This window comes from Sphaeramia orbicularis, chromosome 17, assembly GCF_902148855.1.
Source record: "Sphaeramia orbicularis chromosome 17, fSphaOr1.1, whole genome shotgun sequence".
Classification (NCBI taxonomy): Eukaryota; Metazoa; Chordata; class Actinopteri; order Kurtiformes; family Apogonidae; genus Sphaeramia; species Sphaeramia orbicularis.
In genome coordinates this window covers 56940928-56956290 of record NC_043973.1, presented here as the reverse complement: position 1 = coordinate 56956290, position 15363 = coordinate 56940928, and the positions used below count along the sequence as shown (strand labels likewise).

The window sequence follows — 15363 nt, the reverse complement described above, 5'->3', positions numbered from 1 at the left end:
ATTAACGTTAGCTTAAGTTACATTAACAAGCTAAAGCCATAACTTTAACACCTCATTGATTCATTAAATACGCGTAAAAAAAACTACCATGGTTTCACTAATGATTAATAATCAATATTTTAAAGACGTTTGTGTGTCATTGTTCCCTTTTCCGTGGTCCTTTTTATCCGTATTTTAACTCTATAAACTCACTGTAAACCATCCTCTTGTCTGTTGTCTCCCGTTGCCCTGGAAACCGGTCTGATGCTGCGTTCTATTGCTGTAGGAAATGCCACTTCTCAAAAACTGAAACACTAACTCCATATTGAACTGAGTTTAGATTAGATTGGATTAGATGTAAACTGCAAAGTTTACATACTTCTCACATTTTCAGCATCATACAATAATCTCCGAGGAAGATAATGCGTATGTACAACAGTGTTCCTTCAAAGCATCTTAAAGCTGAATCCACTACTATTCCATCCAATTACTATTCCAGTTACTTCTGTTCTGGAAAGAGTAATTTGACACCAAACTACTATTATAAAGCTTTCACAATTATGCAGAGTTTACATACTTCTCACTTTTTTGGTATCATACAATTAATGTCTGAAAAACATTATTTATATATAGAAAATAGCAGACTAGTGTTACTGTTATTATTGCAGTTGCAGTTATTCCCGTGGCTCTTGAAAGCAGCACCAGTTCTTCTTTTTTTTTTTTTTTTTTTTTTAAACCTTTATTGATAATTAACAAGCTGAAAGATGCAACATTTAAAGAAATAAGCACCATATATAAATTCAGTTATTGATACAAACAATAAGCAGGTAAGCAACATAATATAAAAAACAAAAGTTATCAAGTATTAAAAAATAAATATATACTATCAAACAGCTTGAGGATATGTTCACATTTGTGTATTTTTGCTAAGGCTAATGTTTTATAATACATGTTTAATTCTTTAACTCAGATGTTGACATTAGGGAGATATGTTTTGGGGTTTTGTTAAAATAACATTGTCCAGTTCTTTTGTTTTATTGAAATAAAATAAACCATACAGATAGCAAATAATAAGACCACTTACAAAAAATTTTAATAATGTAAAAAATACACAAAAGAATTTAAATAAATACATGAAAAAAAAAAAATTAAGCAACATTCTCATTACATCATATATATATATATATATATATATATATATATATATATATTTTTTTTTTTTTTCCTTCTTCACAGAGGCATTTACTTTTTAGTGCTTTCATACTTACGGAAGAGGATTAAGGCCACTGGGGTAATAATAATAATAATAATAATAATAATAATAATAATAATAATAATAATAATAATAATAAGGTCAGATATAAATTAAGAAAAAAGTCTGAATTCTGACTTTAATCTCAGAATTCTGATTGTTTTATTATTTTTTTTTTAATTATTGTTATGAGATTAAAGTCAGATTCTGACAAAACAAATGTCTGAATTCTGACTTTAATCTCAGAATATATTGGACTTTTTTTTTTTTTTCCAGTGGCCCTACTCCTCTTCCGTACATTCTCTACTGCAGGTATAGTTTAAAGGTTTTACAGAAAACAAAGTTTTCCTCTGAGTATTTGTGTTGATGGATCTCCTCCAGGTCCCTGAAGGCGGCGCCAGTTCGTGACTTTTATTTTGAAAGGGGCATTAGGGAAGTCGCCGCACGTTGAGGAGGACGCGACGAACCGTCAAACAACAAAACAACAACAACGGTCGTTAACGGCAGCATCACCCGGTAAAGCGAACCGGCGGCCGCGCGCTTCGGCCCCACACAGTACGCAGCCGCGGCGGGTCCCGTTCGGCCCGAGTCTCCGTGTCCCCCCGGGGGCCGTCGAGTCCCGTTTGTCCGCTCACCATGACGGCGTACCAGGCGTTCCGGGCGCAGCTGGCGTCCATCATGGAGGCGCTGACCAAGGCGGCGGTGGCGGAGATCTGCGAGCTGGTGGACGACAGCTACGCCGTCCTGCAGCTGGAGCTGAGCCGCAGCCACAAGGAGAACGAGGCGCTGCGGAGGAAGCTGGGGCTCATCGAGTCCATCATCGCCCGGGGACAGCGGGGCAGCGCCGCCGTGCTGGGCTACGGCGGCCCGGAGGAGGCCGGAGGGGGCCCCGGGGACTTCAGCACCGGTGGGTTCAGCACTTACCATCCACCGCCTCAGGGTTCGGGTTCGGGTGTAGACGAGTTTTCTGTCCCTTTTAGAAATAAAACACTAACGGGGATGTGAAGGGTGAGGAATGGGTCTGATAATGAACCAAAGTCCGACAAAAAAACCACAATTGAACCGATTTGACGTCACGTCGGATGAGGCTCATCATTGTTTTCATATAAAAGGGAAGTTGATTCTGTGTGTGTGTGTGTGTGTGTGTGTCTGAGGCATCACTCTAACCCTGTACACAGCTGACTGCTGCAGTTTGGCACATTTATGTATTTAGGATAAATGAACAGACCAGTGAAAACAGGAAGTTAATAGGACCAATATTTTGGGAGATATTAGTATTTTTGAACACAATAGCCTTACAATCAGGTTGCTTTGGCCAGAATCATAGAAGCATCATTGAAGTGGGTTACCGGTTACCTAGCAACAGATAAACAATAGGGTCACGTTGTCATGGTGTCAAATTCCATGTGCAGAAACAGGCATGTCAGCTGAGAGGTTATTCAACTGAAAATGAAATGAAAAGGAATTTACCAAGAAAGGAAAGGAACTGAACTGGATCAGAGGATCCAGAACCTGTGGTTCCCCACGGGTCAACACACTAGTGGTTTTAGGTCCAGATCCATCTGTACCACAGGGACACATGTCCTGTTCAGTAGTGTCTGTGTTTAAACTCAATAACTGATCTGTTTAATCCATGTATGAATAGGTCATTTAAGGGTCAAAATACTGAACCTCCTGCTGCGAGACATGGAGACTGAAAATGAACATCAGTTTATTTACTTTTTTCAAATGTATAAAACACACTGTTCTCATCATAAATGGATCCTAAAGTACACACTGTAAAGTACACACAGTGTGTACTTTACAGTGTGTGTTGGTTTTGTGGGTCACTGGAGACCTCTGTCGTTTTTTCATTGTGTTTTTCTGACTGCAGTTTCATTGTGTTTTTTCTTTTGTTCAGATCGTGCCTTACTTTCAGAGTTGAGCTCCACACGTCTGAACATTAGAGCCAGTAGAGGAGGGACGATCCCAGCATTGGAGGCAACACCTGAGACCCAAGAGGTGAGAGGTCACGGTCAGAGGTCAGAGGTCGGGCCCAGACTCTGACACCTCAAATCAAGATTCTGAGTACAAGGGTCTGCGCGAAACTGTTCATTTGACCTGGTTTTTCTTCTCAGGATGTTTTGTTGGAAGAACCAAAAGAGGAAGATATTGTTGTGGTTAAAGAGGAAATGGACTCAGAAGAAGAGAACGGCACCGCAGATGGACTGATGATCAACGAAGACGGTCAGTAGAGAGACGGGGTATGGGTCAAGATAAGATAAGGTAGGGTAAGCTAAGGTAAGGTAGGGTAAGATAAAATAAGTTAAGGTAGGGTAAGGTAAGGTAAGGTAGGGTAAGATAAGGTAAGGTAGGGTAAGATAAAATAAGTTAAGGTAGGGTAAGATAAGATAAGGTAAGGTAGGGTAAGATAAAATAAGGTAAGGTAGGGTAAGATAAGGTAGAAAGAGATAAGGTAAGATAAGTTAAGTTAAGTTAAGAAGTCTTTATAAATGTGTTAAACATCCAACAGTTGGAGGCGGTTTGCGTTTGTCGTGTCTGTAAACTTGCGTTTCTCTTCAGGAGCTGAGGTCCAGATGCCCGAGGCCGGTGGCGAGGAGGGTCCGTCGGGGGTCATGGCCTCAGCCGCCGGTGTCGACCTGAGGTCATGGGACCAGAGCAGCGCTGATGCCTCGGAGCCTCGCAGTCCGCCGACGTCCCCGGGACCAGCAGGGGGCGCCGCCGCCCCCGCAGATGAGGTGTTTGACTTGGCGTCGGAGTCAGATGGCGAAGCCCCGCCTCCCGTCCAGACCGCGAAGCCATACCTCCTCGGCGCAGGGGGAAGCCCCGCCTCCCTTCCGGGGCCGTCAGAGCTGAAGCGGGGCGTGTCCCTGGTCAGCTCCCTCCCCTATGACTCAAACCTGGACCTGTGCCCGTCCTGGTCCGGTCCGGGTCTACCGAGTGTCGTTCCTCACCGGCCGTACGTCAAACCCGACCACAGCGCCACCCTCGTGGACAAACCGTCGGACCTTAGCGCCTCAGGGTTCCCATTGGCGCTGGGCCTCGGCGCGTCCCGGCTGGACCCACTGGACCTGAACCGGTTCTGCCGGGACCGCCGCTTCATCTGCAGCTACTGCGGGAAGTGCTTCACGTCGTCACGCAGCCTGGAGACGCATGTGCGCGTGCACACGGGCGAGCGGCCGTACAGCTGCGCCCAGTGCGGGAAACGCTTCACGCAGTCGGGTCACCTGAAGACGCACCAGAGCGTCCACACCGGCGAGCGGCCGTTCGCCTGCCAACACTGTGGCAAGAGGTTCGCCGGGAAGCAGAACCTGCGGATCCACCAGCAGAAGCACCACCCGGCGGAGCAGGGCGCCACCTAGGGCCGGGACGGTGAGGGGCGGCCGGCATAATTATCACGAACAATCTCAAATCAGGATCAGTTTGGACGGAAGTGGTTTAACGACACGATGAGGGTCTGTGTCAGTGAGACGTCAGAACCAGAACTCTGGGTTTTGACCCGATTCCACCGTGTTTTTAGATGAAACAGACCTGAGTTCTGGAGCGTTTGAGCTTTAATTCTGTTTCAACTCAGATGGTGAAGGAGGATCTGTGGAAAACCCTCCGGTATCCGCCCACAGACAGGCTTTAACATAAGCAGGACAGTAGGACGTAGGGCATTTTAGGATTTATTTGTAACTTTTGGGTTTTTTTGTTTCTCAATAACTCATATTTCAACCCTTTAAATACCATGTTTGTAATGGAAACAAACCATATTTCTTGATGCAAAAAAACCCACACAAATTTTTTTTCCGATTTCCTACATGAAAATTAGATTTTTTTTTTTCATCCTGGCATATGTCAATGATTATGTGTCAGTGTGTTTTTTGTCCTCACTTGGTAGAGGGGTATTAGTGTAGGAATTTAACACTGTTTATTATGGGATGGTTTTAGTGGATGGGTCTGAATTAAAAAAAATCAGGCAAAAATGAACAACTTTTGAATTCTAACCAAAAACAACTCGTGATAAATAATCTGACTTTTATTAATGTGAAGTGTGTTTAATTGACTCACCTGGACACCGGAGGGTTAACCCAACAGAACATCCAAGGACATGTGGATTTTTAGTCCTGAGTGAAAAGACCACATGGTGCATTAAACTCTTCTTCGTGGTTCAAACGTGTCAAACGGTTAAATATTTGGCTGATCTGTGGTCAAACGTAGCGCTCGCCGCTGTCTGAGCCTCATGGACAAATGTTTCAGGATGTGATTCTTCAGAGCGTTCGTTTCGCATCCGAACGCTCTGAACTTCAGGAAACGCCCACAGGATCAGGGCGGAGTCATGTAGTGAAAAACGTAGGTTAGATTTTGACTGGTGCACTGTGTTCGTACCCGACCAGAAAACATGTGAATACTTTGTTTAAGTGGTGGGTTCAAGTACCGCTGCCCCCTACTGGCTGCTTGTATACACACAGACATTAAAGGTGCAGGAGACTTTTGTGACCAATATTTCATCACATCTGTCCATCCTCAGTCATATCCTCAGTATCATGAATCTGTGCGTCTGTCTGTCATTCCTCAGCTGAATCTCTTGCATTACGGTGAACAGTTTCTTAGTTCCATCCACAAGAAACAAACCATGTGTTTACAAACAGAGCCAGGAGGGAACTTGGGCATCTGAGGAATTTTGTCGCAGCATGCATTGTGGGAAACGGAGGTTTGCGTAGCCGCCTGACAGCAGCAGCGCAACCTCATGATGTTATATGGATGAAACAAACACGACGCACAAACGGCTGGAGGATTATGCATAGAGGGAAGGGAGCTCCTGCCGTTTCCACGTTGTGTCTGTTCCAGCTGCTGCTGTCAGGTGACTGCATGAACCTCCGTTTCCCACAATGCACGTCATGACAAAATTCCGAAGATGCCCGAGTTCCCTCCCGGCTCTGTTTGTAAACACATGGTTTTGTTTATGGTGGATGGAACTAAGAAACTGTTCACCATGAGGAAGAGATTCAGGTGAGCACCTTTAATAAAAATAATAATGGAACATTACAACATACAAACATTCATACACCCATGTGAGTGACACTGGAGGCAAGGAGGGTGAAGTGTCTTGCCCAAGGACACAATGGACTGACTAGGACAGAGCGGGATTTGAACCACCAACCCTTCGGATATTGGACGATCCGCTCTACCCTCTGAGCCATGGCCGCCCCCGTCACAAAACATCTTGATACTGAAAATGAGCTCATGATAATTATCAGTATGGTTTTATCGCCTGGCTCTAGCGGCAGGACCACAATGGACCCTGAGGACCGGGTCCACGTTAATGCCGGACCAGAACCTTCCTGCTGACACTGTTCTGAACTGAAGTCGACTGTTTGCTGTTGAAGTCGAAGGCCTTCTGAACAGTGCTTTGAACAGGCCTTAGATTCATGTCTGCCTTCAGTTCTTACCTCATTCTGGACCCGGGCCCATCCAGGTCCACGTCGTGGACTGCTGAACACGGGCCTCGTAGCGAGATGTCCATCTGTCAGAAGCATGTGAATGTTGATTGGTTGGTGTAAATCTGGAAATAAAAGGGTGAACTGTTGGAGGAACAGTGTGCCGACTGATCACATAGATGTTCATTAAAACACAGAAAAGGGATGAGAAAGGGACTTTTTTTTCGTCGTTTTGTTTTCTTTTTGTTTTTTAAACATTTATCATTTTTTGGTGCAGATTTAAGTTACATTGAACAGTTGAATATTCAGTTTCAGAGGCATTAAGCGTGGCCCATTCTTCCCACCCCTGGTCCTACAGAACTTACTTGATAGTGATGAAAAATAGCAAAGTACTCATTTATAGGGGTGTAAGAAAATATCGGTTCTGCAATATATCGCAATATTTCATTTCACAATACTGTACTGATATTGAAAAGTACTGTAAGGATATTTTTAGATATTTATTCAAATGCAGATATAGCGGAGGTTCATTTTCTGTTTTTTTTTTTGTTTTCTTTATCGTTTATATTTTATTTGTTCTTATTTAACACGCTTTTATTCAATAATGTTTGTTCCTTTGTTGGGATTGAACTAAAATCCTGTTCTGATGTTAGTTCTGAACTAACAGAATATGAACATTTGAACAGGATCTGAAACTGGAATGTCTGTAAAACAGAATTTCAGTTTGAACACAGGAACATTTTGTGATATAACATTAGATCCTGTTGGGATCAAATAAAAATGTGTTTAGTATTTGTGCAGATTTCTGCTGTAATTCAATTCTGCCTTGGAATAATCATTTAAAAAACGAAACAAACAAAAAATTGCCTTTTTAACAGCATCATGATATATTGCGGTATATTGTATTGGGATCCTAGTATTGTGATTTGTATCATTGCCAGATTCTTGCTGATACACAGCCCTACCCATTGAACAAAAAAGGTAACATAAAAAAAAGAATAAAATAATAGAAGCAAAGAAAAAAACAGCTTAATAATAAAAAATGCGCTTTTCACAATTATATCCTTCACAATATATGGACATGTAGTTTTATAAATATTATTAAAGAGTACAGAAGTATATATAGAACGCCAGACAGAAATAAAATGTGTGTATGGGAAAAACTGCACTAAAAGCTTTTTTTGTGGTTTAGAGTGTTTTAAGTTTTTTTTTTTTTTTAAGTATTTAACTATGGAGCCCCATACCACTTGAAATGTAGATGGCTGACTTCTCAAATTGTATTTAATCTTCTCTAAATTGAAAAAAAAAAAAAAAGCATGAGTTTGCTAAACCATGAGGATGGTTTTGGGGTGGTTGATTTCCAAAAAAAAGTGAAAATTTCTGCAAAATATATCATTAACCTCCTAAGACCTAGCTATGGATTTTCACAGTTTTATTAAAATAACAAAACAAAAACTGTCCATCGCAAAGAACATGTTTAAAAAATAAATTTGAAAAAACTCTTGCATCGTGATGTTTCCAATATTGGCAGTTATTTCATAGAAAAAAGCCTGGGTCTCATGAGGAGGTTAATGAATAAAACTACCCTTCTACGCCGATGATACTGTCACTTATGTTACAGTACGTTCACATTTATTTGTGTCCATTTCCTTTTGTATTAGTCATATATATGTAATGTATATTGTTCGACATTTTCCAAATAGGCTTAAGTTGTAGTGCTTTTAAGGTGAATTATTGATTATTTTGATTTTACATTATTGTGCGTCTTCACAACATCGACACTGAATTAAGCCTTAAAGACCTACAAGTATTTTTGGAGTGACTTCTAAATACATTTTCCTCTACTTTTATCTTTCCCACGTTTTTTCTGCATTTATTATATTCTAGATTATATTTTTTCAGTGTAAATTTCCTGTATTTTCTTATATAGTTATTTCACTGATCATGTAGATGTTCATTAACCTCGTCAGACCCAGGAAAGGACAAGTTTAGGCTTTTTTAAATTCAATAATTTCCAATATTGGAAACATCGTGATGCAACAGTTTTTTCAGATGCATTTTTTAAAAATATTTATGGAATGTCCTTTGCAGTGGACAGTTTTGTTTTTTTTTAATCTTTTATAAAGTTGTGAAACTGGGTCTGATGAGGCTAAAGTTCAGAGTCTACTCAAAGGTTATTATATAAAAACAGAGAAAACTGAAGAAAAAGTGACTTTTTCAACCAAATCTATCATTAATTGAACATAAACCCAGTGTGTCCAACCGCCAACAGTGACTTTAAATAAAAAACACAAATACAGTAAGAGTTCACAGTAAAAATACCCTTTTTATTTATTTATTTTTTTTTAGAAATTGTACTAAAATTGTCCGTTCCCAGACAAAGAGAATGTAAAATGTGGACTTCAACCCTTTAAAAATCTTAACATATTACTGTGATAAATTCAGTTCTCTCTAAATTGAGCCTTTCCTCAGTTATCTATTGCCTTTTATTGGAATATTATGGTCTGTGTTTGACATGCTTCAGTGTAAATCCTGTATTTTCTGTATTTAATTCTCAGCTCATGTATTTGTTCATCAGAGTAAATTCTAAGGTTCTTATCAGACGCTAACGCACAGTTATTAAAGGCTGTTTTTGGGTCATTTACGGTTAAACGCCATCTGTGGGGCTGGTTCTGAGCGCGCTCTGTTTGCAGGTAAAACCACATGATCTGGTTTTGTTGCTGCTCTTTGTTTCCGCCTTAACAATGTGAACAAAAGGAGGCGACGGAAACACTGATCATCTGCAGAAGAGAAACAGCAGAATGTGGGCCTCGTATTCACAGCCCAAACCAGTGGAGTGGAACTAGAACAAACAGAACCAACAGGAGCTGCTCGGAACATTGGAGTTGGACTCTGAACCCAGAAAGTACGGAAGAGCATTAGGACCACTGGAAAAAAAAAATTATGGTCCAATAATTTTTAAATTAATATTATAATAATAATTCTAGAAGTTCTTCTCATAATAATAAAAAAATATATAGGACCTTTTTTTTTTCCAGTGGCCCTAATCCTCTTCCACACAGAAAGACCTGCTGCTACAGTTTTAGCCATTTTCTGTATTTAACCTAAAGTGACTTAACACCATTTATTCTAATATTCTCCTCTGTATTATGTGTTTCTTCAGTCAAAATCTGGTATTTTCCATTGTTGAATTCACTGATCATGTAGATGTTCATTAAAGCTCAGATTAATAGTCCAGAAGGGTTACTGTGCCGTGTACCGTTTTACGAGAATAAAGTCATAAAAAAATTAAGATAAAACACGTAAGTTTATGAGAATAAAGTCGAATACAAAAAGAGTCATAAATTTACAAGAATAAAGTCGTAAAATATCGCGATAAAACACGTAATTTTACAAGAATAAAGTCGAATACAAAAAGAGTCATGAATTTACGAGAAAAAAGTCGTAAAATATTGAGACAAAACATGATGTTACAGGAATAAAGTTAAATACAAAAGGTGTCATGATTTTATGAGAATAAAATTGTAAAATATCAAATAAAACACCTAATTTTACAAGAATAATGTCATAATATGTGAATAACCTCATATTTTGAGAATAAAGCCACAATATTACAAGAATAATGTTGTAATTTAAAAAACAGGTGAGAAAAATATCATAATTTACCAGAATAAAGTTGTACCTACTGGTCATAATGTGGAACTGGAACATTCTGTGAGGTTCTACTTTCATTTGGGGTTTACACACAAAGGCCAAATACTGAGACTATTAGCCCCGCCCACCAAATACTGAGACTATTAGCCCCACCCACCATCAACACATCAGCATTAGTTGAAGGACTTTGAAGACAGTTGAGAACATATTTGGGTTTGTTTCGTTGGAAGAACCGAACAAATTTGGAGCAAATTGCAATTTCTGAATTACGACTTTTTATCGCACTATTGTGAATTTATTTTCAAAATATTACGACTTTAATCTCATAAAAGTACAACATTATTTTTGTTAAATTATGAGGTTTTTTTTCTTTAACTATGACTTATTTCTACTAGTTACAGGTGTTTTTATTTTGCCTATGTGGCCCTAATATACCATCGCAATTTATAGACATGATGTAATATTATTGTTTTCACATTAAACCAAGAAGAAAATTCGGACTCATTATTTCTAGGTTATTACGATGTTGTTCTACTATAGATGATATCGATCTAAACGTGGAACCTGAATTTAAACCAGTTTAATCCTTTATCGTTACTAGCTTCAGTGTAATTTTTGCTCTTTTTTTCCGTGGACCAGATCGGATCCTTAGGCAGACCAGATCGGACCCTTTGACAGACCGGATCGGACCTTTAGGCAGACCAGATCAGACCCTTAGGTGGACCGGATCTGATCCTTTAGCGGACCAGATCAGATCCTTAGGCGGACCAGATCAGATCCTTTAGCGGACCAGATCGGATCCTTAGGCGGACCAGATCAGACCCTTAGGTGGACCAGATCGGACCCTTAGGTGGACCAGATCGGACTCTTTGGCAGACCAGATTGAACCCTTTGGCGGACTGGATCAAACCCTTTGGCAGACCTGATCGAACCCTTTAGTGGACCGGATCTGACCCTTCTGTGGACTGGATCGGACCGGTTTTGGTCCGTGGGCCACATATTTGACACCCCTGATCTAATTCAATGAAAACAGAGAAAAACCCCTTCATGGTTTTATTTAATTCATGGTGTTCCAGTTGATTCCAGATTATTGAACCAGATTATTATCGACTTTCAGCCCGAGGTAAAGAGTCACAGATAACGGAGGGAAAACAGATGAATTACAGATAAAAGACGGATTTGAGCGTCAGAATGAGACGATAACGAACGAGTGACAGAATGACGTCGACTACAGCCCAAACAGAAACCAGTTAATTCAGCTGCAGTCCTTCACAGAAACACTGAAGCATCAGGTGAACGTGGTTTATTTTATTCTCACATGAATCAGTGTTTTTTCATTTTAATTAACGTTGAGTTTTACAATGAATAAAATTAACGAAATAAGCAGGAATTCACAAAACCAGAGACGACAGATGGGATTTTAAACCTTGATCTGTTTTTTCTTTTTTTTTTTTTAATCATGGTTTCATTCAGTCTTGTCTTTTGCAGAATTTTCATCTTGCTTTCTTTTTTTTTATGACATTTTCCTCTGGTGTTTTTACATCATTTTTATTTAATTGTGTCTTTTATGATCATTTTGCTAGTTTTACATTTTTCATGTTTGACTTTTACATTTTCATGTTGTTGCATCTTATATTTTTGTCTGTTTTTTAACAGCATTTTATCATATTATGTATTTTTTGACATTTTAATTTTGTTGCATATTCTACATTTGTCTTGTTTTCTGTTTTATGACTTCTGTTATTTATAGTATTGTTGTTTTGTATTTTATGATAATTTCATCTTGTGTCTTGTTTCTATCTAGTTTTGTTGTCTTATTTCTATCTAGTCATTTTTGTCGTGTTGTATCTTTTCAGGCATCATAGTTTTGTTGTGTGTTTTTCTGTCAGTTTTGTCTTGTTTTGATTTGACATTGAGCCATCAGATAAACGTGGTTCGTGTCTTTATCTTTTATTTCCACTAAAAAAGGTGGACAGTGTTGATTATTTTCAACACGCTGGAAAAGATGTGATTCCTGCCTTAATGATTAAACTGGACTTGACCTTGTTTTCAGTGAATCTTATTATTTTAAGAAAGTAAAGCGCTGTTTTGAGGGAGTGTTTTGTTATTTTTGAGTCATGTTGTCATTATTTGGAGACAGAATGGGATTATTTTGAGAAACTCATCATTATTTTTGAGGAAGTGTCTCATTACTTTGAGGAAGAATCTTGTTATTTTGAGAAACTGCCTCATTATTTTAACTCCTGGACGATGGCGTTCAGACAATCATGAAGCTCCATTATCTTACACTTACTTCTGCCGGATGACTCATTATTTTCCTCCTGTCTGGAATTGCAGACATATATATATATATATATATATATATATATATATATATATATATATATATATATATATATATATCTCCACTATACATGTATAAGGTAAAACTATACTTTCAAATATGTTGGTTTTCTCATTGGGACTAAAACACCCAGATCATACATTTAATCCTCTGGTGTCCAGGTGAACATATTAAACACACTTTACACTTCATGTTATTAAAGATCATATTAGTTTTCACAATTTGTTTTAGGTCTGAATTCAAAAGTTGTTATTTTTTGCATGATTTTTTAATTCTAACCCGTCGTAAACAGTGTTAAATTCCCACACTAACACCCAGTACAAATCTACGGAAGCCCTAAGAGGACATGCCTTCAAACATTTTTTTCTTTTATTTTCATGAGACAGTGAGATGATTTTGATGAAATCATGAGAAAACAGCAGGAGCAACAGGAGCAGAAGCCTGGTGCATATTCATGCAGGTAAATTGTTTTTGTGGTTTTAGGTTTTCAGACAGTGTCAGCTATAGCGTATCATTTTGAAACTTACACTTCGTTTTAAAAGTTAATCAGGAATTTTCAAGGACAACCAAAACAGTGGCTCTGCTGTCATGTGAACAGCTGATGGCATGTCACCTGATGTATTAGTATAAGTATATATTAAAACAGTGTATATTAGTTTTATTCTGTTTTAGTTTTCAGATCCACGAACTACCAGCCAAAGTTCATATATATAAATATAAGACATATACAACCTACTGTATGATGGAAACTGTGTGAGTTCTGCTTAATGACGTAGACAAATGGATCTAATCAGGAGTGTTCCCCAGTGCTGTTTTCATTGGACATATAACACATGCAATATAGTTTAGCAAAGTTCATTCATTATTTCGATCAGCCATATGAAAATAGGATGTTATGTATGTGGTTGCATCCAGCTAGCAAGCAGATCACAATAGCCTAATTCTAGCTAAATCTGATGAGCAGAACCAAGTCAACCAACGTCAGCGCAGACACTAGATTATATGGGATCACGAATCATTCACACAGTTCGGAACAAACTGGTGCGGAGAGCGAATAAGAAAACTTTTAACACAGAATAAAATGACTGTTCATTGAGTATGGGCGCTGGTTGATGGGGGTTAGCGAGTCGTTTATCTCACCAACAAGTAAATCACCTTGTATTTATTTTCAGAATCATGTCAACAGAAACAGCTGCATTCTGCCACTATAGGCTAGGCTAGGCTAGGCTAGGCATGCTACCTGCTACCAGTCATTACCACATACATAACAACCTATTTTCATATGATTGATCGAAATAACGAACAAACTGTAACATTATGTGTCAAATTCATTGTCCACTAGATGGCACACTCACACTGTTGTGACAGTAGAACCCACCGGAGTGGAAAATAATAGTTCAGTGTAAACACGGGTTCATGATGGCGGAATAAAACATAGTGCTGCGACAGACAATGTCATTTTCTTTACCATATGAGTTTATTTAACAGAAAAAAGTAAATAATACATGAACTTTGCTAAATTATATTGCATGTGTTATTTGTACAATGAAAACAGCACTGGGGAACACTCCTTATTAGATCCGTTTGTCTACGTCATTAAGCAGAACTCACATAGTTTCCACCATACAGTAGGCTGTATTTGTCATTTATATGTACTTTGGCTGATAGTTTGTGAATGTGAAAACTAATACTTTGGCTTCAGGTTTTTATTACACAGAGTCAGCAATATGCCATCAGCAGGTCACATGACCCTGCGACGCTACAGTTTCAGGTGTCCTAGAAAATTCATGAAAAACTTTCACAACAAAGTTTAATTTTCAAAATCATATGCTATAGTTGACTCTGTCTGAAAGTCTAAAGCCAAACCCACCTTACCTGCATGAATACACACCAGTGTTTCATCCACAGATTGAACTGACACTTCTGGACTGAGTTTCACTGAAACAGACTGAGTCCCACTGCTCTACTGTGGTGTCCTGAAATAAAACTGTAATTTTAAAAAGTACGTTGTTTGTTTCATCATCTTCATTTTACAGACCAGCTCATTCTCAGTGTCACACATATTACACCATTATACAAACACAAACAGGAAGTGGAACACAGTCATATTTACCCAAACTGTTTAATGAACTAATGTAAATATACTGACAGAATGAAGGCAAGGCAGGTGTATTAGTACAGCACAATTCCTACCCAGGACAATTCACAGTGCTTTACAGAAATGGAAAAGAGACAAATTAAAAACACACAATTACAATGAGGATTTAAAACATGTTAGGGTGATTTGATCCAGACCGGTCAGTGGTGGTTTGGTCCAGAGTGGTCAGTGGTCAGTGGTGGTCTGGTCCAGAGTGGTCAGTGGTCAGTAGTGGTCTGGTCTGATCCAGAGCGGTCAGTGGTCAGTGGTGGTCTGGTCCAGAGTGGTCAGTGGTCAGTAGTGGTCTGGTCTGATCCAGAGCGGTCAGTGGTCAGTGGTGGTCTGGTCCAGAGTGGTCAGTGGTCAGTGGTGGTCTGGTCCAGAGCGGTCAGTGGTCAGTGGTGGTCTGGTCCAGAGTGGTCAGTGGTGGTCTGGTCTGATCCAGAGCGGTCAGTGGTCAGTGGTGGTCTGGTCCAGAGTGGTCAGTGGTCAGTAGTGGTCTGGTCTGATCCAGAGCGGTCAGTGGTCAGTGGTGGTCTGGTCCAGAGCGGTCAGTGGTCAGTGGTGGTCTGGT

General features: G+C 39.4%; 2 protein-coding genes across 2 annotated transcripts in view; one reads left to right on the top strand and one right to left on the bottom strand.

Annotated features, from left to right (window-relative positions):
* Positions 1–371, bottom strand: part of dnaaf11 (dynein axonemal assembly factor 11) — a 49666-nt gene extending 49295 nt beyond the window's left edge. The window contains exon 1 of the mRNA XM_030160759.1: positions 193–371. Coding sequence (XP_030016619.1) covers positions 193–202 — 10 coding nt within the window. The 5' untranslated portion in view covers positions 203–371. The remainder of the gene's footprint in view (positions 1–192) is intronic.
* Positions 372–1598: 1227 nt separating this feature from the next.
* On the top strand, positions 1599–5030 carry LOC115437514 (zinc finger protein 316-like). The gene is made up of 4 exons (XM_030160740.1): positions 1599–2138; positions 3132–3232; positions 3349–3457; positions 3794–5030. The coding sequence occupies exons 1-4, from the start codon at positions 1868–1870 to the stop codon at positions 4591–4593; spliced, it is 1281 nt and encodes a 426-aa protein (XP_030016600.1). The 5' UTR covers positions 1599–1867; the 3' UTR covers positions 4594–5030.
* The last annotated feature ends 10333 nt before the right edge of the window (positions 5031–15363 follow it).